The 27872-nt window shown below is 38.5% G+C and overlaps 1 protein-coding gene and 1 pseudogene across 1 annotated transcript; both read right to left on the reverse strand.

The window, feature by feature from the left end:
- LOC107731207 (cryptochrome-1-like) overlaps positions 1-2234 on the reverse strand; it is a 21031-nt pseudogene extending 18797 nt beyond the window's left edge.
- Positions 2235-6447: 4213 nt separating this feature from the next.
- Positions 6448-27660, reverse strand: LOC107731244 (collagen alpha-1(II) chain-like). Its single transcript, XM_016542274.1, has 54 exons — positions 27399-27660; positions 24911-25120; positions 23458-23474; positions 23288-23320; positions 23153-23185; positions 22909-22962; positions 22611-22712; positions 22443-22520; positions 21527-21571; positions 21291-21344; positions 21081-21134; positions 20929-20982; positions 20730-20783; positions 20592-20645; positions 19804-19848; positions 19639-19692; positions 19485-19529; positions 19086-19139; positions 18863-18961; positions 18712-18756; positions 18492-18590; positions 17967-18020; positions 17748-17855; positions 17607-17660; positions 17424-17522; positions 17201-17254; positions 16480-16578; positions 16311-16364; positions 16063-16116; positions 15887-15940; positions 15691-15744; positions 15545-15589; positions 15346-15444; positions 14650-14757; positions 14505-14558; positions 14359-14412; positions 14215-14268; positions 14035-14088; positions 13386-13493; positions 13096-13149; positions 12909-12962; positions 12625-12786; positions 12395-12502; positions 11954-12061; positions 11706-11759; positions 11186-11293; positions 10774-10827; positions 10303-10410; positions 10149-10202; positions 9930-10037; positions 9523-9811; positions 9228-9415; positions 8568-8810; positions 6448-7832 (listed from the first exon to the last, which is right to left on the reverse strand). Exons 1-54 carry the CDS (start codon positions 27490-27492, stop codon positions 7686-7688), a joined length of 4476 nt encoding a protein of 1491 aa, XP_016397760.1. The 5' UTR covers positions 27493-27660; the 3' UTR covers positions 6448-7685.
- Between the last annotated feature and the right edge of the window lie 212 nt (positions 27661-27872).

Consider the following 27872-nt stretch of genomic DNA (forward strand, 5'->3'; position numbering starts at 1 on the left):
CCGCCCCCTCCTCCCCCTCATTGGAGAAAATCACGTTCAAAAAGAAGGCGCGTGACGCTGTAATCCAAGCGATGACAGAAGTAGACGTAGAGGAGTGGGATGACTTTCTTTTAGCCTCATTTTAAATTTTTACAATGTTTTTGTAATGTATTAATTATCATGGGCTGTAATAAAAAACAAGTAGTCCTATACTAATACTAAAAATATATAGCCTATACGTTTGGTTCGAATAGCCTATATTTTAGTAATCTATAAATATGTGGCTGTTACAGTTCCCCTTTGAAGCTCTTGTGTTTTTCTCCTTTTCCATCTCTCCAATCCTATTTTGCTCACTGGTGATTGGAGAGGAGTTTTTTGTTCTCACTTTGTTGCAGTTTGCTGAAAAATAAGCTTTTTATAACGCTATTTGAGCAAAAGAAACAACATTTATGACACAGCTGTTGTCAGATTTCATTAGTGATTTCAAATATAACATTTAATCGTAAGCTTAGTGAAAAGTTTTGGAGAATTTGATGTTTCCCCATTCAAAGTGATAGGAGCTGCACTTGCATGCCCGAGAGGCGTTTCAAAGATGGCCGCCGAGTGACATGACTTGCCTTCCCTCTTCCACTTGATGAAGTGGAACGCACTCTAAAATGGTGGCGGGGATTTCCCCCGAGGGTAAGGCGCTTAGGGACATTTGCTAGTGCGTGTCTAAAAGTGAACTGGAAAGCAGCCTGGATGTATCCTTCGCTGCCTTTGATATCCCACAATCCTGTGCATTTCATTCCGTGACGGTTGGGATAAAAAAAATAAAGATAGCGTCTGAAAGTTGCGTTTGGTGGTCAGTTTGTGTGTAAATGTATGTTTCTGACTAACTTTTTGCACTTATGATGTTATTTCTTGCGAGAAATCAGTATTATAATAATTAGATATTTGTCGTCATCAAGCCTGGTTTATTTCAGTTAATGTTAACTGAGCATTATCTTCTCGAGCCATTAGCATATTATAGCAATTTACGCTTAACTAAGAATAATGGTCAAAATTATAACTGTTAATAGTCTAAAATAAGATCTTCATTATGATGTATGCAGCCTACAAATGCAACCTCCGAAGGATGCAGCCTTCCATTTGAGACACGGCCATTGTTTGTCAGAGATGGCAACAATAACTAAGGAGCAGTGTTCCAATTTAGCTACTTTGTAGCTAGATTTAGCGACTTCCCCGCCCCTTTTGAAACTTTTTTCAAAAGTTTAGGGACAAATATAGCAACTTCTTGGACAAACCTTATCTAAATTCTCATCTTGCCCACTGATCTACGTTCATCTTTATATAGATCAGTGAATTTGCCATTGTGATGTCATCTAGTGACATTTAGCTACCAGTTTTAGCTACTTTCAATTGAAAGCAGTTGGCAACACTGCTAAGGAGGGTGGGTCTTTGCGACCGGAGTAGTGCCGAAATTTGCACCCTGCCAGATTATGCACCCCCTAGTATTGGTAGGTTTAGGAGTAGGATTAGGGGGAGGGGTTATGATTAGGCAATCAGGTAGCGACTTCAACGAGGGGGTGCATGATCTGGCAGGGGTGCAGAATTCGGCACAACACCGGTCAAGAGACCACAAAGACTGGTACATATATATTATTAGTAAGCAAAACAAATGCATTATAGAAAAAATAGGGCATGAATCGTTTGTTTTACACTAAAACACCTTTTACAGTGGCGCGCATCAGTGTTCCACAGCATCCTGGATCAGAAATTAGGTCAATCCCAAGTAGGTGAAACTGGCGAGACATTGCACTTAGACTTAATGTAACGTTATACATTCAGGTTCCCCACTAACGTTACGTTCTCTAAAACTAAAATGAGATATTCAAAAGAACATAATAGAGAAATACAAGGAAAACATTTACAAAACTTCGATAGGTAAACAAACGTGGGAAACGAGGTCACCGGCGCACGTTATGTAACGCGTTTTTTACGAGGTAACGTAATAAAAAAGCCTACAGGAACAAAAATACTCGGTTTAAACGCATTACCGTTAACCGTTATGTCAGTCCCGAGGACAGGATCATCTCTTTCCACGATATAGCGAGATTCTCAGCTATGATTTGTTCCCCAAATCGGTCTGGCGCACAGACGGTCAAGCTGACTTCATGAGACGCTGGTGCGCCGCGCCTGCTCCGTTTGGCTCTCTGCTCTTGTTTTTGTTCAGAGCAAAGCTCTCAAATGTGGATATCCTAGTGAGCGCAATGGCGCTTCTGATTGGTCGAGACGAGGTCACGGGGTACGCGGACGCTCACGTTTGGAAAGCATGGAACAATGAGAGACGTCGTTGAGATGATGGTGAAACCTGTTGTCTGATCCACACTCCGGAGCAGATGGTGGCGGTAATGCACCAATTACTCTGGATTCCAACCGCCATTAAACATTAGGAAGAAGAAGAGATGATGGTGAGACGGAAGGCTGAATCCACTTTTTTTTTTATTGCAATTTTTAGAACAAAGAACATATAAGGCCATCATGTTAATGTTATCATCTGGCCAGAGGAGAGCTGGCCCCCCGACTGAGCCTGGTTTCTCCATTTCTATTGCCGATGGAGTTTTGGTTCCTTGCCACTGTCGCCTTTGGCTTGCTTAGTTGGGGACACCATTTCTGGCAACATAGTTGACTTGACTGCACAGACAAGTCAACTATGTCAACTTTTGACATAGTTGTTGACACAATGTTATTGTGACTACACAATAACATTTAAACTGAATGAAAACAAATACTTAAATAAATAAAAATTAAATAAGAAAAGCAATTTAAAAAAAAAATCTCACATCTGTAATCAAGTACAAATAATTACAAATTATTCAAAGAATAGATGTAATGCTTTAAAGTAATTTACAGTTTTTTTTTGCTTTGTTATTTCTTGTTTCTTTTAACGTATACAAGTAGTGACCTATTTCTATTTTGAAATGATTAAAATTAGTTTTTTTCACTGCCCATTTAAAGTGTGACGTGACATGTGGCCAAGTGTGGTGACCCATACTAGGAATTAGTGCTCTGCATTTATCCCATCCTTAGTGCGTACATACTTGCATTACATGATACCAGCACAGCAAGATATCTGACTGTGGGAAGACTTTCCGCAAGGCATTTATTTCACACATATCCTTGTCCACCATGAAGCACCTAGAGGAAACAACATAGCATACCAGAAGGATGAAAACACACATATACACCACCATTCAAAAGTTTGGGATCAGTAAGATTTTTTAAATCACCAGGGCTGCATTTGAAAGAAAGCTTTTGTAACACTACACACTACTGTTCAAAATTTTGAGGTCAGTAAGTTTTTTTTTTTTTTCAGGATACATTAAATTGGTCAAAAGAGACAGTAAAGACATTTATAATTTTACAAAAGATTCTATTTAAAATAAATGATGTTGTTTTGAGCTTTCTATTCATCAAAGAATCCTGAAAAAAATTGTACACAACTGTTTTCAACATTGATAATAATCATAAATGTTTCTTGAGCATCAAATCATCATATTAGAATGATTTCTAGCGATCATGTGACACTGAAGACTGGAGTAATGATGCTGAAAATTCAGCTTTGATCACAGCAATAAATTACAGTTTAACAGATATTCACATAGAAAACAGTCTCTGGTATCTGGGGCCAGAATATACATACCTTGGTGCAGCAGGACACACTCTCCTTAATTGCTGTAAAGCTATCTCTACTGTTGCCTCTTTCTCATTGCTTGTTACTATGAAAGCGACTGGAACTCCATGGCCATAGTCATCTCTTATAGCCAGGGTATAAAGTGGAAAATTATACTGGTTGACGCAATGAGTGGCATCCAAAAATATAACGTTCTTTCCATGTCTGTGTAGATTCTCTCTCATGTTGGGAGTCTGAAGGATAATTATGAGTTCCTTCTCATGGGAAAAAGGCTGAAAAAAAACAACATTGTCCTTGAGGTGACTGGTCAATAATTTGGCTGAACTAACAGCATCATCTTTATCCAAATGGCTTCGGCGTACCAAGCATCAATGTCCTTTGGAGTGACAAAGAACTGACGGTTGTTCAAGTCAGTGTGTCCGCAAGATCTGGACCATTTGTGGGCTTCCAGTAGAATGATATCTGGCTTGACACCTAATGAAATCCATTCTTCAATTTGTTTGACCAAATCTGGACACACTGTTTGAAAGTGTCCTTCTTGTTCAAAAGTTGCATTGTGCCCATTGTGCTCTTTGCTGGTGCGTTGTACAATGACTTTGTGGCTCAGCCAATCATTTTTAACCTTAAATGATGTGTAAGCCATACACCCTGAGGTCTTGTAACTTCCATCAACGGGGTTCCCTGATCGGATACAGTAGAAAATGTAGTATCCATTATCCTTGTCTTTTTGACTTGCAGAATTTGTGTTTCTAAAGTTTGTTAAAGTTTTAAGTTTTTCTTGAATGAATGTTTCATGATTTGCTTCTTTCTTCAGGACATGCACATCAACTGTAATATTTTTGTTTTTTCCTCTTTGTCTTTCTTCACGCAACACTGTTTTTTTAATACAATCCTCCATTTCTCTTTACATTCCATTGCGGTGTAAACTAGTCTGGATAAACCTTCAGATTTTGATAATAAAACTCTCCCGTTTAAAGAAAGGTCTCTCATCAGCCAAATGTTACATTTCTTTTGAATTTTGTTCATTATTGGGGCTGAATCCACTTTTGCTCTGCAGAGACCTCGATCTCGAATCCTCCGGAGGTCGCGTTTGCGGGCTGCATACGTCATCATCAAGCCTGGTTTATTTCAGTTAACTGTTAACTGGTTTAATTTTATAGTATACATGTAATATAATTTTTTTATAATGAACCAAACAAAATTACAACTGAACTTGACTGCTGGTGATGGCCCTGCATTTTCATGCATGAAAAAAAGCAGAATGTACTTTTTGATGTCGTTTTTGGGCTTTGTGGGAAAAACACAACCCCACATGAAATAATAATTATTACATTTAACTTAAGTTTTTACTTGGCTTCAGACGCAATTATAGGCTACTACTATGAACCAAAGCAAGAGCCTTTACTGTTGCTATAGTTCATCATGTAAGGTATCCCTGCGTCAATTCAGTTTTCTGTAGCTTATAAATAACAAAAGTCTTTTTTACAAATGGCTCACATGTAAATGGATAAATAATATATATCTCATTTAATGTTAAAACTCTTTGGTTGTGTTGACAAATTAAAATTTTGTAAAATTTTGGATGGATTCCTTCCACCAACCATCATGCAAAAACTCATTGGTTCTGTATAAATCACATAGGCTAAATTACATAAGTTGGCTTCACCAAAAGGCAATGACTTAATGCATTATTAATTGTACCTACAAAAATCATGGAATTTAATTATTAAATGTAAAAATATTTATTTTATTCTCTTTTGGAAGTTGATCCATCTGGCTCAAACATCTTGAGAGAAGGCACATAAAGAGTTTGAATGGGCATGATGCCTCTGGGTAGTGATTCCTCTGTCTCCTGCTCAAGGTTTGAAGCCCCTTCTACCTCTTTTTTTTTTTTTTTTGGAGCCAGCTGTGGGACAGGGGCGTCCAAATATGTGAATGTAATATTATACTCTTTCCCTAATATGTTTCTTTAATTTGATCTCTTACATGCTCTTTAGACTTTAAAGTTATTTTTAAGATTCACAATGATTATGGTATTGATTTTAGTGAGAATGTCTCTGGAAATGTGATTAGTTTTACTGACTGACATGCTGATTGTGAGACAATGCATCCTCAAAATACAGATATATTTATGCCTTGTGAATGGCCACATAAGGAGTCTACAGTTTTGTAGCTATTCCTCTAATCTGCCAATCATTTAGCTTTGTGGAAAACTGACCAAAGCATAAACTGTCTCGAAAGTCAAACCTAAAACAGTTATCCTGCCAATTAACTGTTCAGTGCTTCTTTCAGAATTTAAGTTCCTGAAACATACTGAGTCATACATAATTTTATTTAAAAAAAAGAAAAACCCTAAAATTTACATTCATATATATATATATATATATATATATATATATACACCTTACAATATTGTTCATTTTCTAAAAGCTTTAAGGGTCCAAATGTCTGTTGTTATTGTGGTTGGAGCTCCTTTTTTTATTCTGTTTTATATTTAGAAGGTTATTGGAAGGCTAAGGAAGCATGTTATACAAGCCTTTATGTCTGATAACCTTTTTTTTAGAAAATTCACAATCATACAGTACACACACATACATACAAGCAGTGCACTAGTTTCATACACCTATGCCAAATCCAAACATTTAACCTTTTGTCCTCATGATGATTAAAAACACAATTAAAATCTGACTTCATAATTCCTTGTTTTTTCCTTTATTTTCAATTTACATTAATTAAAATTGTAACAAAACCAGAACCAAAAAGAGAGAACAAACAAAAAAAGACCAAGATCATAATAATATTAATTATAACAAAAATATACACACCCTCACACACACACACATCCTGTTCAGTGATACGGCGATCCTTTGGGAGCAAAACTCCGGCATTGCCAAAAGAGTCCCTCTGTCTTTTGATCATCCCGCATAGTTCCGCATACTCTGAGCAGGCTGTGTGTGTTGAATGAGGCTAGTTAGGGAGTGGGATGGTCTGGGAATTGTGGGGAATACTGACTGATAGATCAATACTAATAGCACCTTCTGAAGATGGAACGAGCCGTGCCGGGGGGTCTTCCTGACGCTTCTCAAACCCCAAGCTGCTTTCGTTCACATCCAGATTTTAACTTTTTCCTGTGTGAGGTAGCTTTTCTTGAAAAATGAAGATCATGCAAATAAACAAAAAATAGAAATGGTTTCCAAATTTATTAGATTTTTTTCTTTTTCTGCTGTTATGTTAAGGGACCAAACTTCCTAGTTTGGGCAATCATGGGGGGAAAAAAAGATTTACACAAAAAACAAAACAAACAAAAAAAATAAATGGAACTGCACTTTCCCCAAAATATTGTCGGTGTGTATAGGCACATGCTCACACACACAAACACATATCATTGTGAAAATATATATCTGACTGCTTCAGTACAGACTGAATCAAGATTTTTTTGTTACTATACACAGTAAATATTAACTTATTCCCGCCTCAGGTTTAACATTTCACAAAATCTTGCATAATGTGATGTTTTCTTCTGAGTCACAGTCAAGAGGCAGAGGGAAGGGTGAAGTGGGACTGGGCATGGCCTTCTTTCTTCTTTAGTGGGAGGAACTACTGTGGTATCCAGCCATGACGCTGTACAGCATCACCCAACCACCCACCCCCTGCAGGATGTGATGACATCAAGCCATGTTTCTGTCTTTCTTTGAATCTCTGAATCTTTTGGTTGCGCTCGCTCGTCCTGCCCCCCTCTTGGCTCCCGGCAGGAGGAGGCGCTGCACTGAGGGCTTGTGGGAAACATGGCTGGATTTCAGAGGGAGAGACTATTTGGGGCAATCCCATTTAGCGCTGGTTTTCCTGCACACTAAACGTGGACAGCACGACTTTTTGTGTTTTAGAGAAATAAAACTTTGTCAATTTTCAGATTTCTTTTCTTTTCTTCCATATTTCGTTACTTGGAGAGTGTATTGAATCCTCACAGTTATTGCTCGTCATTGGTATTTTTCCATGTCTTATTTCATAATCCACATATGTTTTATTTTTTTTACAAGAAGCAGACTGCACCAATGTCCACTCCAAACTCCTGATCTGCTCCTCCGATGTCCATGGGAGCAATGTCCACGATGGGCAGCCTGGATGTCTTCTGAGTTTTGTACTCAATCACAGTCTTGGCCCACTGACCTGTGTGCTTCTGTAAGACAGCAAAAAAGCCATGTAAGTGGATATGTATATAAAAAAAGAAATATAAATAAAATAAAAATAAGTGTATACAGTATATGAGTAAATGTTTTATTAGTTTATTTGGGGTCAGTAAGATTTGTAATGTTTTTAAAAGAAGTCTCTTAATGCTCACCAAGGCTGCAGATATTTGACAAAAAACACAGTAAAATATTGGGCAATATTATTCCAAATGTCATTTATTCCTGTGATAGCAAAGCTCAATTTTCAGCAGTCATTACTTCAGCCTTAAGTGTCACATGATCCTTCGGAAATCATTCTAATATGCTGATTTTGGTGCTCAAGAAACATTATCTTATTATCAAAGTTGACATTAGTTGTGGTGTTTTATATTTTTGTGGAAACCATACTATTTTTAATTATTGACTTAATAATAATCATTTTTTTTATGATTGTCTTATTGATGAATAATAATTTCAAAAGAACAGCATTTATTTAAAAAAAGAAATGTTTTATAAAAATTATGAATGTATTTACTGTCACTTTTGATCATTTTGATGTATCCTTGCTGAATAAATGTATTTATTTTATTTAAAAAAAAAATTGTATTGACCCCAAACTTTTGAACGGTAGTGTATTTAAATGTAATTTATATTAGTAATTCAATTATTTTGAATTCATTTTCAGTTCATTAATTTTATAACTATAGCCAGTATGTTCGAAAATGATATTTTATTGTGTGACTCACCTTGCAGCCATCCTCAAGTACACCATATGTAAAGCGGCTGTTGCCCTCTGCTCTGATCTCCACATCATTGGAGCCCTGCAGCAGAACGGCCTTCTTCAGGTTGCCTGTGGCTTGGTCCATGTAAGCAACGCTGTTCTTGCAGTGGTAGGTGATGGTCTGAGTGGCCTCAGTAGACAGCAGTCTCAGGAAGTTCAGCTGGATGCTGGTAGTACTAGGAGTCTGGCTGCTATCAGCATAGCTGAACTGTTAGAGAAAGAGAAAATGTCTTTTAATATCTTTAAAATATGGTCATTAATATTACTGAAAGAAAACAAGAGCTGATTAAATGTAAGACAAGATAGTGACACAAGGGGAAAGAGAGAGTATTTCAGCAGAGCTCCTTGTCCCCTGCTGGTTTACGATTGGATGTTACAAATATTTTCAGCACCATAGACCAACAGAAATTCAGAACCGTGAACAGCTCCCTAAACCAGCTGTAGGAATTTACAGGCACTCTGGCTGGGAATAAAACAGCTGTTCGTAATCACTTCCAGGTGTACCTTTTATGGTACTGTCAACTTTTCAAAACTTTTTTATGATTTGCTTTGAGGTTTGTTGTGCTTGTGGTCATTTTACTAAAATTTAAAGTGCACATCTCCAAAATGTAAGGATTATACTCACGTGGAATCCACCGTTCATGCTCTCTCCAAACCACACGTGCTTCTGCGCCTTGCTCTTGCTGCTCCACCAGTTCTTGCGTGGGATTTTGGGAGTGCTGGGCTTCACACAGGTCTCTCCGGTCTCCATGTTGCAGAAAACTTTGATGGCATCAGCAGCGCAACCAAGGTTAGGATCCACCCAGTAGTCACCTGTGGATAGGGACCAAACACGTTTAAGTGAGTAATAGCGAGTATCATACACACAAGTGTGCTTGAATGAACATTTTCTAATGTTAGATTGTCTCTGAATCTCTCACCGCTCTTCCATTCAGGGTGGCAGAGTTTCAGGTCTCGGCAGGAGTGCGCAGGGTTCTTGCGGGAGCCATCTGGGCTGCGGATGTCCTCGATCTGGCTGTTGATTGATTTCAGTGTGGCGTCCACCTCCACATCATGTTGTCTAAGAGAGCTGGAGGCCTCGTCGGCACGCATGTAACGCAGAGGATCGGGTCCCTTCTCGAGCTGAGACAACCCAGCGAAGGCAGACATGTCAATGCCAGGGCCAGGGGGACCAGGAGGACCAGGGGGTCCAGAGTTACCAGGTGGACCCTAATGAGAGCAGATAGGAAGACAAAATGAATCAGACATCTTCTTTTCATGTTGATAGATCTGATGTCAGTGAATATTTCAGGTTTTATGTGCATGTATTAGAGTAAGATGCACTCACAATTGGGCCAGACTCTCCAGAGCGTCCACGAGGTCCAGATGGTCCAATGGGTCCAGGCTGACCATTAGTACCGTCCTTACCAGCTGGTCCAACAGGTCCTGCAGGTCCCTATTGCAAGTAATATGGGTTAAACAGACCATTAGTAATCCATCTGAGCATTAAATGAAGTTTCTAAATTGTTCTGTTGTCTCAGTTTAACTAGTTGAGAGCCACACTCACTTTAGCACCACTTGGTCCAGAAGGTCCAGCAGTACCCTGGTCTCCAGGAGCACCCTTTTTTGAGGAGACACAACAGAAATGTAAGCATATTTAATATCTCTACTTTACCACTGCAACTTGTTTATAAAAACTAATTCTTGTAAAAGAGACTCACAGGAGGTCCAGGCAGACCCTGCAGACCGGTGAATCCTCTGTGTCCCTTCTGACCTCTTTCTCCAGCTTCTCCTGCCTCACCCTTATCACCACGAGGTCCTTGGGGTCCCTGATACAGAGAAATGGAAAAAGTCCATCAACCTGTGAGCAGCTATAAAGTAAAGTAAAGTACAGTAAAGCCACAAAAATGACCTGATGTGACTTTATTTTTAACTTAAAAATATTATTAAAAAATAAACCAGTTAAATAAGATGTTACCACATCAAGGGAATTTTTTGCATTATAACTAAATGGAGTTTAGGTGTAAGAAACCCCTCTGAAGTCATCTGGTCAATTTACTGGATTTTCTTCATAGCCATATATTGTATGTGTAATATATTTTGATACTGGCTACTCTGGCTAAGAGTTTTCAAGCCTGATGTGTGTTTTCAGTGTTCTGTTTTGTTTCACACACTTTATAAAATGTACTTACAACCATGCCTCTAGCTCCAGCGGGTCCAGGTGATCCAGCAGGTCCTTGTGGGCCCTTTAGAAAGGAAAGAAGATGGTACATAATAAAAAAAATACTTCATGTAATATAAGTGGTCAACACGGCTAAAACTCTTTAGCTCTGGGCTTTTGATTTTCATAAGGATGGTCTTGCTTATTATCTTACAGGTGAATTTTTGGGGGGAGAAATGTTAATGTTAGATCTAGTCTTAATGGTGTAACACTAATGTGTTTTATGTAACAGTTGTGCTTATTGTTGATTGTAATTATGCCGTCAAAGCAGACCACAAAATTCATATCCGTAGATGTAGTACATTGAAGTCGTGCATTTTAGTATGCAGAAGATATAATCTTTATACTGTTGAAAATGAGATTTCTGAAGTTGATGAACTTACATTCTCTCCTCTGTCTCCCTGTTTGCCAATTGGACCAACGGGACCAGAAGCACCAAGCGCACCAGGAGCTCCAGGAGCACCGATTGGGCCAGTGTTACCACGCTCACCCTAGAAAAGAACAAGTAAAACACATTCTATATTACAGCTGGTTGGAAATTCATCTGTGCATGGACTAACCAACATTTTAGTCCAAAATTTTAAACAGAGAAATTACGTAAAAAGAATAAGAAATATTTAACATAACCAAATTATGTAAGTCATTCGGAAATTCATGATTTATTTTTTAGTAAAATTATGTTGATAATACAAAATAATTAAAACAGAAGTAATTTCAAAATAGTAATCCAAAAGTAATTTCACTAGAGGTCTCAGACATTTGGACCTCAGTGTATGTGACAAATAGTAATATATTGTTTACTTGTATGGAATTAAGATTGTCTGGTTAAGCTGGACTGTTTTTTTTTATTTACAAAGACCAGAGGACAACAAAAGGAAATTATATGAGTTTGCTTGTCCTTACCTTCACACCAGAAGCACCATCTCTACCAGGTGGACCATCAGATCCAGGATTACCCTGAGGACAAACAGAATGGATGAGTGAGATCTGGTCTTGATATGGTTGTATAATACATATAGGAAGAAAATGTTCAGTAAAGCGTTCACTGACTTCAGATCTGTATCTTTGTGAGTTAGATATTTGCAGTCTAGTTTTGCCTCATTTGGTACTGTTTTCTGTTTTTACATGTTATGCATGTATGTGATCTTTACCTCACGTCCAGTCTCTCCAGCAGGTCCAGTCAATCCAGGAGGTCCAACAGGGCCAGGGGGTCCACGGTCACCAGAAGAGCCAGAAGCTCCCTGTTTGCCAGGCTCACCCTGTGATACAAATCATTTTCAGCAGAAGGTTACTGTCAAATTAGGGACACTGCATCAGTATCAGATTTTCTGGGCAAAAGATATCGTTGCGTAATAATATAAAATTCATTTTAAGATAAAATATTTAGATATATGTGAGATAAAAAAATATGTAAGTGGCTCCTTAAAAGAGCCATTTTTAATATGAATATGTAATATTAATCACTTTGTTCATCAGATAAATAAAATACAAAAATCTATGCTGTATTTTAATGTGAATTTAAACAGTGTTTGAATGAAGGCATGAGATGTTTTCATATAGAAATGATGTTGCTGGTGGGTTCGTTTGCTTACAGAGGGTCCTGGAAGTCCTGGGAAACCTCTTTCACCACGCTGACCAGGCAAACCAACAATACCACGCTGACCAGCAAGACCAGCAGGGCCGGAAGGACCATCAGGACCCTACACAGGAAATATTGAGAGAAGTAATGTTAAGAATACAGTACAGAAACAATAAACCTGTACAGAATGCACCTGTGCCTTCAATGCTAAAGTAAGTATGTATGAATGAATCTGAGCCGTACAGAAGGACCATCCTCTCCAGGCTCTCCCTTCTCTCCAGGAGCACCAGAAGGTCCACGCAGTCCAGCATCTCCTGCTCTGCCTGGGGGACCGGCATCACCACGAACTCCCTTAGGACCATCTTTACCAGCAGCACCTGCAGGGCCAGCAGGACCAGGGTTACCCTGGGAAAGAATCATTTAAAAAAAAGTTTCAGATTAGGATAAGTTTATGATAATACAGTCAATCAGTTTGAGTAAAATATGGAGGAACTGCAGAGATGTGTCTGTGATATTGAGGGGCTTACATTGGGGCCAGGTGATCCAACTCTTCCTGCAGCACCTGGAAAACCAGTGGCACCCTACAAAGGGGAAATATATTATTATTAAGAAACAATAACGGTCAAATATCTTTACTGTCAAAGTAACTGGTAAATACTTAAAAATGAATTGAAAATTATTACTTGTGACTAATTGACTTATTAAGTAACTCACAGGGGCTCCTTGGGCTCCACGTGCTCCCTTAGGTCCTGTAACACCAGTTGGGCCCTGAAATCAAGCAGTGAACACCGATGAGCCAAATATAATCATTTAATCCACGCAGATACAGCACAAAGTTGATGCATGATGCTAAACTCTTAATTTATGTAGACAACAGCAAAGACTTTAAAGATGTCAAGTGGCAATAACCAAAACTAAGTTGCCTCTTTTAACCACATATCAGTGTAAAACTGATTCACAAAATGCATTAAAGTATCAATAGGTAGTGAGGCAGAAACACTTACCACTGGGCCGGGTGCTCCTGATGGCCCTTGGGGTCCAAGGGATCCAGCCTCACCTTTCTGTCCTGACTCACCCTGCTCTCCCTTAATTCCAGGCTGGCCATCAGCACCCTAAAGAGTGACAGTGACGAAAGGTTGTAATCAGAGGTTCCTTATGACTAAATGCTTCAAGATCATTTCAAGTTTAATACTAAAGACACTCCCTAAACTATTATTTCACCACATTTTTTAAAAGTCTAACTATAGAGTACTGAGTTATGTATCATATCTACTAGGTTTCCAGTATTTGTGAAAATGATTACATTAATTGACACGTTTTGCTAATCATTTTATTGATGCTCTTTAAAATGCCAAAATCCTGAGATATTTCACTTATAAAAATATTCCATTAAAAAAAGTAATACCTAATGTATAATGGTGTTAGTGCCCATATTTGTATGGTAGAATACCCCTTTACATTCACGATATTATCGACTGGTTGTTTTTTACTGCTTTTTTAAGTTCAATTTAGTCTTCTGTCTACAGAATTTCTACGCCATTATAGCAATGTTGCCTTATTGAAAGACATTTATATTTTTGAGTCAGAAAAGATCTTTTATAATGTAATCACTGCTGTAAAATGGAGGCTTTTTGTAACTGTGTTTCTACTTACAGGAGGTCCAGCAAAGCCAGCAGGTCCGGGTGCACCAATCTCACCACGATCGCCCTAACAGGATGATGAAAGAATAATGAATAAGAAGTAGTCTAAAGATAACCTTTAAAACTGATGACAAAACCACAAACTCCATTCTTTCTTCTGTTTGCTGTCTAGTTGAATGAATGTTTTGCTTACAGGGGCACCACGAGCACCAGAAGCACCAATTGAGCCAATGGGACCAGTTTCACCCTGTGAGAAAAGAAAAAGAGTAATTAAACAAGAGAATTAAATAGTCTCCTCAAATAATTTTAGCATGCAACCATTGGATGAAACATTCACCTTAGCGCCATTGGGACCAGAAGGACCAGGTGGACCAATTGGACCAGTTAAACCCTGTGGAAAAAGTGTCAGAAACATCATTACTTATGATAAGCAAGAAAAAAAGCAAGCAATTTCCCTACATCTGCTGTCTTTATAGCACTTACTCTTGCACCATCTTTGCCAGAAGCACCTTCAGGTCCTTTCTCTCCGCTGTCACCCTAATAAAATGAGACACTCAGTCATTCAGTAGATTAATACCATGAATTTAGGATTATGTAATCACTGAGTACCGTTTTTAAAGACACTTACCCTGTCACCTTTAGCTCCAGGGATTCCAACAGCTCCTCTCTCACCAGGCATGCCCTGCAGACCAGGAGGGCCCTGAGCTCCAGCAGCACCAGCTGGTCCAATTGCACCCTGTTGGAAATCAAGCAGAGATGTGAGGGGGAGTTTGAGAGATTATTTTTTTAAAGTAATTAATACTTTTGTTCAGTGCAGGATGTATTAAATTGATCAAAAGTGACAGTAAAGACTTTTATATTGTTACAAAATATCTATTTCAAATCAATGCTGAACTTTCTATTCATCAAAGAATCTTTAAAAATGTATCACAGTTGCTACAGAAAATATTAAGCAGCACAAGTGTTCAACATCAATAATAATAAGAAATGAACACCAAATCAGCATATTAGAATGATTTCTGATTGTGTGACAGTGAAGACTGGAGTAATGGCTGCTAAAAATTAAGCTTTGTCAACAAAGAAAAAGATTACACGTCAAAATACATTATAATATTTCACTATACTGCTGTTTTTACTGTACTTCTGATCAAATAAATGCAGTTTTGGTGAGACGTCTTTCAAAAACATTATAAAAACTTACCAACCACAAACTTTTGAACAATAAGGTATTCATTCATTTGACTATTTAAGAAGTTTAAGAATGAAGAATGGACAGATTTGAGATGGAATAGTAGAGCATAATCTCAGTCAGATGTGATCTCACCTTAGGTCCATCAGTACCGGGAGTTCCTGGAAGTCCTCTTGGTCCCTGGAGACCCTGAGGGCCGGCTCCTCCTCTCTCACCAGGGAAACCACGTTCACCCTAAGAGAAGCACAGGCAAGAGTTATTTTTGTATAATGACACATTACTGCTGATTTCCAGTAATAATTGGGAGCCTTCTTAATTAAAGTTAGGAACTCACTCTTGGTCCAGTGGGACCAGCAGCACCACCCTCTCCAGGAACACCCTATAGAGAGAAATTCAGCGTAATTGGGATACTTAAAGTCACTAATTACATATCAAAGGCACAAATGGAGAATTAAAATAAATATCTTAAGTGATCCTCACCTGGTCACCAGGTTTACCAGGCTCTCCGGGGGCTCCAGTAGGTCCTGGAAGACCCTGTGCAGAAACAGAGTAATTCTTAGAAAACCCTGATCCCATGAAACGTAACTATATAAATAATTACTCTTTGAGTCCTGATTCCTGTGCAGTTTTCTCTTTCATAATTGAATAATATAGTAGAATATTAATTTGAATGTACCTGGAAGCCAGATGGACCAGGCTGACCCTGCTCTCCTCTCTCACCAGCTAGACCCTAAAAGCACATTGAAATCATGATTTAGTCTTCAAGGAAGTGTTGCAGACCATGGTCATTTATTCACTGACTGAAAGAATTGAGGTCATAAGCCATTGTGAGTAATGTGATGCAATACTCACAGCAGGGCCAGGTGGACCAGCAGCTCCAATCTCTCCATCTTTACCAGGCAAACCCTAACAGAAGAAAAAAATAAAGAGAGAAAGAATACATTTTTACATTTTCTTGGTGCTTGTCTGAACAAAAACTCTACTAGGTGTTGTGGGTTGTTTCCAAGGTGTTGATATATGGCTGCTATGTTTACTCTAGTTAGATCTGATGCTTGCTGACGTACAAGGCCAAGTAATCTGGACATTGGAACATGACTTACTCTAAGACCAGTGTGTCCAACAAGTCCTTTCTCTCCAGGTTTTCCAGGTTCACCCTGTGAGAGAGAGATACAGTCCAATGAGGTACAACACATACACTTCCCAAACAATTTTGTGGACCTAAATATGAACATTAGTAGTTGAAATGCCGAAATACTCTAATGGTCTCACATTGGCTCCCTTAGGTCCAGGGAATCCCATCACTCCAGGCTGACCACGAGCTCCCAGAGGCCCAGGAGGACCAGGGCGTCCATCTTCACCAGAGGCACCCTATAATGAAAAAGACATGTTTAATACTGAAGTTTGCCCCGAACTGTGATGAGATGCAGCATTTATTATCTCAAAATGGTTTGTACCCAGTAGATGCTGAGTCTCTTTTTGGGTATAACATATACTGTTCAAAAGTTTAGGGTTGGTAGGGTTTTTTTATGTTTTTTAAAGAAATCTCTTATGCTCACCATGGCTGCATTATTTAATCAAAAATACAGTAACAACACAGTTTTATTGTGAATTACTGTTAAAAATAACTATTTTCTATGTTAAAATTTAATTTATTCCTGTGATGGTAAAACTGAATTTTCAGCATCATTACTCCAGTCTTCAAAGTCACATGGTCCTTCAGAAAGCATTCTAAGCTGATTTTGTGCTCATTTCTTTTTTATACTATTTTTCCGGCATTTATTTGAAATAGAAATCTATTTTAACATTAAAATTGTATTTACTTACATTTTTGATCAATTTAATGCATCCTCACTGGATGAAAATATTAATTTCTTTAAAAAAAATCTTACTGAGCCCAAACTTTTGAACAGTAGAGTATATCTTTTTGCAGGCTGTAACTCTTTACTGTTAAAGCAAAAATAAAAGTGCTTTAAATTTTATAAATACTCACAGATGGTCCAACTTTTCCTTGAGGTCCAGCATCACCAGGGCGCCCAGTGAGACCCTGTTAGAAGAGGAAGCAGATGAATGGTGAAAAATGCTATGAGCCTTTAAATCAACAATCATAAACGCTGATTTTAGATTGCAATGCCTGTTATCTACAGTTATGATGATCTAAATTGCCCTGAATAATCAGTTTTCAGGTAAATCCCAGAAATACTACAATCACTCACTCTGGCTCCAGGAAGACCAGGCTCGCCTGTGCGACCAGGATCTCCAGTTCCTCCTTTCGGGCCGGTCACACCAGGAACACCACGATCACCAGGTGCGCCCTAGCACAGTGCAGAACATTTGAGTACAGAGTAAATACATGGGTTGATTAGATGAGTAACCAACTGTGAGTCTAAATCACCAACCTTTGCTCCTAATAGACCATCCTGACCAGGGAACCCACGGTTACCTGGAGCTCCCTAGCGAAGAACAACACATATGGGCTTATTAATGTGGTTCTTTATCATTCAGTGAATTAGTAAAAATAATTAAGATAATATACACACTCTTTCTCCAGGAGGTCCAAGAGGTCCGGCAGAACCAGGCTCTCCTCTTGGTCCTCTCTTGCCTTCCTCTCCAGATGGCCCAGGGGCACCCTGAGGTCCTGCAACACCCTGTGTAATAAGGAAAAAATATGACTGATTAGTTTGCTACAACATTTCATATGATTGTGATTGATACAATAGAACAGACGACTGATCATAAGTATAATGTTGGTTACTTACACGCTCTCCCTTGGGTCCAGCCTCGCCTTTAAATCCTGGGATACCAGGGTCTCCCTGTATAAACACCAGTGTTTTCAATTAGTGCAATAGTGAACCTCAAATGTGAAAACAAAACCAGTCTTAAGTCACTGGGGTATATTAGTAGCAATAGCCAAAAATACATTGTATGGGTCAAAATTATTGATTTTTCTTTTATGCCAAAAATCATTAGGATATTAAGTGAAGATCATGTTCCATGAAGATATTTAGTACATTTCCTACTTTAAATATATTAAAACTTCATTTTTGATTAGTAATATTGCCTATCCTAACAAACCACGCATCAATGGAAAGCTTATTTATTCAGCTTTCGGATGATGTATAAATCTCAATTTTGAAAAATTGACCCTTATGACTGGTTTTGTGGTCCAGGGTCACAAATGGCAGAATAATCAGTAACCTGTGCAATTCATCAATATGAAATTATTAATCGATGTCTGGGAGACACTGAAAGCTTTTTAAATAGTTCAGCACGTGATTACGTACAGATTGTCCTTTAGGCCCAAGAGGTCCAGTAGCTCCCTGAGGTCCTGGCGGGCCACGGGGTCCTGGGAAACCAGGGGCACCAGCAATGCCAGAAGCACCCTGTAAAAGAGAAAAATGTTTACAATAGATTCACTGCAACAGTGTGACCAGACTAAAAATTATTTTAAAATATACAGAGAAATGAGTGAAAGAGAACGATAAATTATATGGATATACTCACAGCAGATCCTTTGGCACCAGGAATACCATCAGTACCAGGGTTACCCTGCAGAATGTGAACATTTAATTTCAAAATACTGTATATATTGTTTACACCAATAAAGAAAATCTAATTATATTTTGCTTGTCATAATATCTGTAATTTTACTCACAGATGCACCGGCGGGTCCAGGTGATCCAGGTGTACCGGCCTCTCCACGGGGTCCTTGTGCGCCCTCAGGTCCACGAGCTCCAGTGGGACCAGCTTCACCCTGCAGGAGTGAACATCACATCTCATTACCAAGGATAATGTTAATCTGTGCAAATTAAAAATGCTTAAAATTGAGAATAGGTTAAGAATTTACAGTGAAGTGCTGTAGATGACTGGTATTTTACCTTAGCACCAGGGGATCCTGGGAAACCTGGAGCACCAGCAGGACCAACAGGGCCCTGAGGATCGAAACATCAACAAATGATCAAAGAGGCTTGCTTACTTCCTAATGCACTTTATGCATCCCTATAATCTTATTCTGTGATTTGTAAACGGATGATGCAAATGATCTCATTTTAAAATATTTTTTTTAGTAAATATTGTATGAATGTATTTGCTATGATTAAGTTAAATACATATATCTTGCATTATATCGACAATCATCCACCTTGATATCTCTAGGCATCCCATATGGGTTTACCATTAGTTAGCAACAGCATAAGCACAAGTCAAAGTAGAATGGGAACCATAATTTAAGATTACACAGATTTCCTGCACTTGAGGAAGTGAGGAAATGCACTTACAGGAGGACCAGCAGGACCAGGCAGACCATCATTACCACGGGCACCCTGTGGACAGATATAAGTAGATCATTACAGTCTGAAGCCACCCTTGCTGCTGCAATTTTGATCATATACAGTATTCTTTATTAGGCCAGTTGGCTGAGTGTTCACTTACAGCAGTACCAGGAGGTCCAGAACGACCTCTCTCACCGGGCAGACCACGTGGACCCTGATAGACAAAAAAAGAGGAAAACAGGATGGAGTGTTTGACGCACTATTTCAGTGTCAGAAAACTACAGCTAAATGAATCATCAGGCCATTTCTGACTCTAGGTACTGACCATTGGTCCAGGAGCACCGCTCTCACCATTAGTACCAGATTCACCCTGAAAGAAGAGAAAGGAGACTGATTAGACCTGATAGTTGTATAATATTAGGTCAAATCAATTTGCTCAGAACCTAATTAAAATTAATTAACAATTTAGCATTTGGTAATACATGTAACTATATATTTCTCAAGGTTCTGGTATCTTTATAGGAGTGTTTATAGTTTACATTTAGCATACATTTATCTGTAGAAATTAAATTAAATTAAATTATTTAATAATATAGATTTTTCCAAAGCAGATTTGCAGACAATAATGCTGTACAACTACATAAACATTTGATAAATGTCTGTTATAATTTGATGCCCTGTGAAATGTATGCTTTTTTGTCAAATATGAGTATAGACAGTCTGCTAGGATGATTTTGCATAGTTTTACTGTTACAGTTGGGTGAAAATGAGCAGGTAGTGCATATCATTATTATATAGTCTGTTTGTCAAAGGTCTGGTGTTTTTATAGGAGTATTTATAGTTTAAAATATATTTCTAATTTAAAATACCACTGGAAATTCAGTTCAATTCAGTAATATATATTGTTCCAAAGCAGATTTTGAAAACAATAATGCCATACAATGACATTAATTGGATAAATGTATGTTAGAATTCTGATGCCTTGTTAAACTTTTTTGCAGTTTCTTCTTATATGCTGCCAGATATGATTATAGACAGTGTGTTGGGGTGAATTTTACATAGTTTATCTGTCAGAGTTGGGTGTTTTGGTTGACTGTTTTTATGTTGCTGTACCTTAGCACCTGCAGCACCGGCCTCTCCTTTAGCTCCATCAAGACCTGGGTGTCCCTACAAACACATTCAAAGATTAAATGCATGTATATCTACAGAAATAAACAAACAGAAAAACAATTAATTTCAGCTGAAACTCACTCTGTGTCCCTTGATGCCAGGAAGGCCAGGGGTCCCGGGGAATCCACGGGCTCCCTGTCATATAAATAAGAAACATATTTAGTAATTATGTTGCATCTTTGTAACAAATTGATTATATTAGATTATATGACCATTATCAGAATACAAACAAGTGACTGAAACAGTTGCATGCTGGTCTTTAATTGTGTATGTTGTTTACCTGAGGCCCTGGGGGTCCACGCTCGCCAGACTTACCAGGTTTGCCAGCCTCACCCTAGAAGAAGAGCAGGCAGAGACATTGTAGTTAGTATCTGTCAAGCATTCAGCATTTGGAGAAGGTTGAATATCAATCCAGTGGCAAAAAATACTCACATCACTTCCGGGTTTTCCAGGGGGTCCAGAAGGGCCACGGGGTCCAAGAGGACCCTATAGTACAACAAGTGTTATAAATTGATTTAACTGACCTAGTAAAGCTGTCTCTATGTGCATATGAATGTCTCATCTGTGTGGGCCATGTAATATGTGGGTTTATAAAATGTTTATAATATGTGTGTGCATGTAGGCAAGGTTTGGGACACTCACAGCAGGGCCGGGTTCACCAGCCTCTCCAGGGTTGCCCTGGAAACCTTGTGGGCCCTGGAAGGGAAACAAATGACAGTGTGAGATTAGGAGTTGGCATTGGTGGGTGCTAACATATTACTCATTTCTGTCTCATCAATGGTAGCTTCAGCTGAAAATATAATCAGCATTATGTTGTATTTTTCAATTAACTGGGAATATAAAATGATTATGATTATGAATGATGTGTTTTTACTCACAGGTGCTCCAGAAGGGCCGGGAGGACCACGGGGACCCATTGGACCCTGTAGATAAAACAGATGAAATTGAAATACAGCATGGCAACTTTGACCCAGATAAATTCAAACAGCATGACAGTTGTAATTTCCTATTATTTATAGATCTAAGCAAGTTCCTATTATTTCAAAGCAAGTTGAAGTTTAATTAGAAGAATTCTTTGTTTCATTGTGTGTGATTTATTTTTAGTATCCCCATATATTGTAAGTATATGTTTATGTTACAAGCTTAGAATCCATGAATCACTGTAACTTTTTGAGAACAGGTGGCATTTGAAAATGCTATTGTGACAAAATCAGTCAGTAGGGGGCACTAAAGATCAGAAAACAAGTAACAGCGTTTCATTCTCGAGATATTATTTGGTATGATGCAGAGTTCAATCATTTACTTAAAGAAAACCTTTTTGGCACTGGATTTATTCAGTGTTCGGAGTTCTTAAAGTACAATTATAAAGCATTTTTTGCATTTAATGCATTTTATTAATTAATGCATGTAGTTTTTGCTTTTTTATGTTATGTTAAAAAATGCTTGGCCAACACGGATGTAAAATATCTGTCATGCAGACTAAAATTGAACAAATGAAGCTACAGCTTGAAATGAAATGTCATTCCAGAGCATTCTGCAAGGGGGAAGACCTTACAAACTTTTCATATAACCATTTCTGAATTACAGAACTACTGTATATACTATAATAACTATCAATATTTGTCTTATTCTGACAAATCCATATTAGCCAAATTGAGTATTGTAAAATATTGACTTGATGAGAGATTCTTTCAAAATGGGTTGAAGTTTAAAACAGAAAAATGTATTTCACACAATTTTAAAAGGTATTTAATATACATATAGATATGTCTGTGAACACTGTTTTTTTCCCACCATTGGTCCCTGCATCACACCCATCTGAGCACCTCCTGCCTTCTCATCAAAACCACCAGCCATCTGAGCAGCAAAGTTCTGCACACACATAGAAAAACACACTTACAGTAACCCCGCGAGTGGCAGACACAAATTTAGTGAGCAGATGAAAGGAGAGGAGAAACATACTCCTCCAAGTCCAGGGGGACCATTAGGTCCTGGTGGTCCAGGGGGTCCTGGGTTTCCAGGTGTACCAGGTTCGCCATCTCTCCCTCTTGGGCCGAGATTTCCCTAAAGGGTGGGAGAAAAATAACAGAGCATATGAGCGGAAAAGAAAAGAGATTAACTAAAGCCTTTTCACATGACAGCATCCTGCAGAGTGTGTCCACTGCCGCCTTAATGTACCCGGATAACTGCTAATAAGATCTGACATCACTTTACCTAACAAGTCTGAGAAAAAAAAGTTTGAAAAGGCAAAATGTCTTACCTTCTCACCCTTAGGTCCTTTCTCGCCACGTGGTCCCTGCTCTCCTGGAGGTCCCTAAAATCACAAAAAGACAAAATGTAAATAATAAAAAAGTCCAAAAATAAAGTTGTAGGTCTCTGATGTGAAAGGGACAACAGTATTTAACTCAAATAAACGTTATAGAGAGCCCCCTAGTGGAGAAATGCAATGATGTGTGGCAAATTATTCAGAAACCAACTACCAAAGTGTTTCTGATTCATCTCACCATTGGGCCAGCAGGTCCTCTTGGTCCTACAACCTACAGAAACAAGCCAGTAAATATTATTTTCCAACTCTGGTTTTCAGAATTTGGTCAAATCAATCTAAAACCCAAAGCTGTTTTACTGGTGAAATTACTTACATCTGCAATATCGCCTGGTTCTCCTTTCTGTCCCTGTGTAGAGTAAGAAAGAACATATTTAAGACTTACTACACAATTTCTATAATTCATTCTATTCAGTATTCAATCTAAACCTTAAGAACATTATCCATTTCTTAAATAAAGACATGATAAATAAGTCAAGGCCTCACCTTTGCACCAAGTGACCCTGTTGAATCATGTCACAGGATGAAGGGAAGATAAAGATTGACAGTTAGGCACAGGAGGAAGTAGTTTTGCATGTATTCTATCAGTTAGCAAACATACAAAATCAATCAATGTTGCAGAATAGCAGTCTGTCTGGAGTCACAACATCTGAATAACACATTCATAATAATACTGCTGGCTCATCATAAAAAAACTAGAGGTCACCAAAGGGTCAGGGGAAAACGGGCTGTGAATGAAGTAATCAGTTAATACTGACTCATAATGAGGACGGTAAACTAGTCAGACACTCAGTGTTACTGTCAGAACTAATGAACTGCTATTCCCTGCTGAAACTACATAGCTGAAAAGACCAACTCAGCGGCACCCCACAAGGCAGTGTACCAAAACAGCATCATTCTCTTCCCAATCTGCTTTGGTTAAATTGTTAAAGGCAGAATATGAAGGTGCAAGCTCATGATCAGGTTAAAACATGATAGTGCATTATGCTTTATATTAGAAGCAATATTAGGCTATGTGCTGCTCAGAAAATTAGATAAACAAAATTTAAAAATATATATATATATATTTAGTGAAAACTCATTCTGTATCAGTGCCATGAACTGATTACAGTGAGAAGTAATATATTAAAATGTTCAGGAAAAACATTTCTGCATATTTTGATAACTATGTTCATCTTATTATTGTGTGTATCTGTGCAGCAGCAGCACACAAAATTTTGAAAATGAACAATATCAGCTGTCAAAGTTGACTGAACATGAAGTGAATTAAAAAAGTAGAAAGAACACTTCTAATTTTTTTGTTAATTAGGTGTTTGAATAAGGTTGTGCCATGACCTCCCATTCAAAGACTCATTGTCTTGTTTTTCAGTTTTTTCAAACTAAAGCAGTCTATGGCCAAGGAGAGTCCACTTTCAAAAGATTTATTGCGTCTTTTTTGTGTTAAAAATTGAATATCTGTTTGAATTATGTATGTACCTCAATGAAAGTGTATAATATAATATAATAAACATGCTACACACATTCTTTTACCTAAAAAGTCAAATCATCTTCAGAATGAAACATTATGGGACTAATGTATAAGTTAGCTCAAAACTTATGACCACTATACAATCGAGATTATTTTTTATTTAAATAGTGACTAAATATCTAGTCTAAAAATAATGGATTTCACAGCAGAAAAGAAAAAAGTGGACACATTTTAGCCATAGCAGTCTTTAACTGAAAAACATAATTTGCACTATAATGCAAACGTAAAACTTAAAAGTGTTGCTTTCCTTCCTTTAAATGTTTGCTTTGAGTTCTGAACACAATCACAATCACATGACCATCTAGTGTAGTGTAGTGGTATGTGACACTTGTCATAGTTACAGAACTCAGAGCAGACAGTTAGCAGGACAGGTATGATAAGCAAAGAGAGGTGTATAAGCAGAGAGCGGACCGATAGGTTCGTCGGTGTCAGCTGGGCAGATGGGACAGCACTCTCCAGGTGGAATGATGGGATTGGCACAGTCTCTCAGGTCCTCACAGATGACCTCGTCACATAGCACTGCCCCTGCATCGCACACACAGACACGGCATGCTTCTGGCTTCCATACTGCATGGTCTGCATACTGCTGGCCATCTTGGATGCAGCTGCCAAAGTCTTCCTCTGCAGCCACCAGAAGGGGGCGACAGAAAGGAGTGCATGGGGATAAGAGACAGGTGAGCCACATAAAAATATCAACCTCTTCCTGAAAAAGCAAGCTGTACAGGTTTCTTAATAATTTAGAAATATATAATTATTTAAAAAAAAAATTTTTTTATATTTAATATATTTCATAAAATACATGAAGTATTTATGATATTCCAAATTCCATATATATATATGGATATATTTATATGCATAAACAAAATTCTAACTTCTTTTCACCTGGTGGCTGGAATCTGGTTACATTTTGATTATACATTCACCACAACACTAGCTAGTAATATTTGCAGGATGCATATCTGACACCCTGGTGTAAAATGTGGGCTCCTGTAGTCTGCGTATTTGTAACTGAACCCCAAATCTACTAAACTAGCCATGAATGGGGCTTTCTCAAACACAGACAGGGCTGCATTGACCGCCTGGTGCCTTATGCAAACACACCCCTCTCAAAAGCTCCATCTGGATCTAATGGTCTCACTTACCACCAGGGCAAACACACCCTCATGGGTCGGAAAGGACAGCCCTCACACACACAGAACCCCTTGATGTGTTTGCTTTTCAGATATTCATATGAAAGTGTCATTTGAATTTAGCTTCCAGCCCTAGTGCACATGAATGCGGCAATTATAGCTGTTTAACTCTGAACTGTAAATACGGAAAATCCACTCTTCTTGGATGCAAATATAGGCCAGCCTAAGCAAGCGTTCTGCGTGATTAACATTTCCTTGTTTATTGAGGAGTGAGAAATTTAATGAGAACACAAGGAGATCATCTGGGACATTATTCTTCTATGGCTTCACAGTTTACCAAATATCACACATGACACTCTTCCAAGATGCTTGTGCCTCTTTGAGGTTGCCAGTCTGATGTTTTGGCATTTCAAACAACATTCCACAGATCCCCTCCCTATCCACCCACCAAACCTAGTTCCCCAAATCTCCTTCTAATCGACGTAAAATCCCCTGAACTAAACCCGAAATATTTTTTGCTTTCCAAACCCTTTGCACGTGTGCTAATGGCGCACCGTTTGAACCCTTGTAGGAACTTTTCTTCCTAATCTTGAGTGAAACAGCGCTCACACTACCACTAGTGGATGTATTAATGGCCTATATTGGGAGATCAGTCATTATGCTGAAATGGTTACACATAACCCTTATCTTTACAAAACTTGAGGCATCATTTGGGGTTCCTCGGTTCGCCACACTCGCTTAAAAGTTCCTCTGAGAACTCTAAAGATCATCAATATTTTCTACAGGTATCCCATTAGGAAAAGGAACACTTTAAATAGTCTACTCAAGGAAAATTGTCTGGTAATTTAAAAGCAAAAACTTAAAAGTTTGTTTTGTCATCTTGGAACTTTTTCCTGCATTAAACATACTAGGAAATACATCTAATAATTCAGTGACTCTTAGGAAGCTTGCTTTTTTCTGTCAGAAATTTTGTGGTGGCGCACAACTCGCTACTAGCACAATTAGCCATCAGTCAACTATTTTAAAACATTAAATGTATATTAAAGTGATAAATAATGAGAGAAAGATACATGTTTTGTCACTATACCGTAATGATACTGATCCTATCCAGCTCAAAGTGCTCGAATAGCGTACTGTTTCTATAGTAACCTCCTCAGGAGAAAGTTACTTGGCGAGCATCAGTTTTGCGCATTGATTAACATGTATTCTAACTTTTGTGGTTGCTGAACCGTTGTTTAGAAACGTTAATGCACAATGAATACGTAGCTACTTTAACTGTTTTGTTCTTTACCTTTTAGCTAACTTAGAAATCTAATACACACAAGAGTCTTTTGTGGCTGCTTTGCAGCGATTTGTATCGTGAAAAGCGCTATACAAATAAACTTGAATTGAATTAAAAAGAGTCTGAGCGCGTTAACCTGTCGCGCAACCTCAGCATCTGTCATTCTGTCTGTACGACGAGTGAAAACCAGAATGTTCCAATCAATGGAAAGCGATGCAGCTTAGACAGCTTTTGCGTTTTTACGCGTCGCGTCGCTTGTTTACATTGTAGACTGCAATAAAACTTTGTATATCTGCAGACTTAGACCTAAAAGACAAGCATGCGGTCTTATATATTTTTTTAAATGAGCCAAGACATTCCACAGTTCAGAGGTGAAACGCGCAAACCAAACTGATCCATTCCAAACTTTCCTCTCATGTCACCATGGCAACACCGTACAATTTTTAGCAGAATACTTTGAATTTCAATGTGAAAAACTCCAACTTACGGTCATCTTCTTGTTGACATCTTACAAGGGATAGCAACACGCAATGCGTTGCTACAAGTAGCAGGAGACTCCGTGAATCCACTAATTTGAACATGTCTAAAGATTAGACATGCAGGTCCTCAGGGGTCAAAGTCGCCGAAGAACCGGCGGAGTGGCAGCTCTGTGCTCGCGGGGAGTGTGAAAGTGGAGGTGGATGTATTTGGGAGGATCCGACGCCAGGCACACACAAACAGAATCCACCGCGTCAGTCAGAGCTCCGCGGTTTTATGTCCACTGGCGCATTTATGAATCTTAGTATATCCCAAAAAGTGAGTCCAACCCCGACCCCCACGAGCGCTGAAATACGAGCCATATCAGCCCCCCAGCCCACCCCATTGGGAAAGAAGAGGGGGTTAAAAAACTCTTCAAGAACAATTCCATCCAAACCCATCCACCCCCTCCCCTCATTGCCCTTTCTTGGCAAGTGGTGGGCTT

Source organism: Sinocyclocheilus rhinocerous, unplaced genomic scaffold, assembly GCF_001515625.1.
Source record: "Sinocyclocheilus rhinocerous isolate Xijiao unplaced genomic scaffold, SAMN03320098_v1.1 scaffold1600, whole genome shotgun sequence".
In the NCBI taxonomy this organism is placed as follows: domain Eukaryota; kingdom Metazoa; phylum Chordata; class Actinopteri; order Cypriniformes; family Cyprinidae; genus Sinocyclocheilus; species Sinocyclocheilus rhinocerous.

Bases quoted from the DNA above. Each gene is read 5' to 3' on its own strand.
- LOC107731244 (XM_016542274.1), bottom strand. From the start codon at position 27,492: ATGTTCAAATTAGTGGATTCACGGAGTCTCCTGCTACTTGTAGCAACG. The intron at 17,661-17,747 runs GTGTGTATATTA...GTTCTTCGCTAG, and splicing joins TTGGACCTCCTGGAGAAAGA to GGAGCTCCAGGTAACCGTGG. The intron at 11,294-11,705 runs GTAAGGACAAGC...GTTCTTTTCTAG, and splicing joins ATGGTGCTTCTGGTGTGAAG to GGTGAGCGTGGTAACACTGG.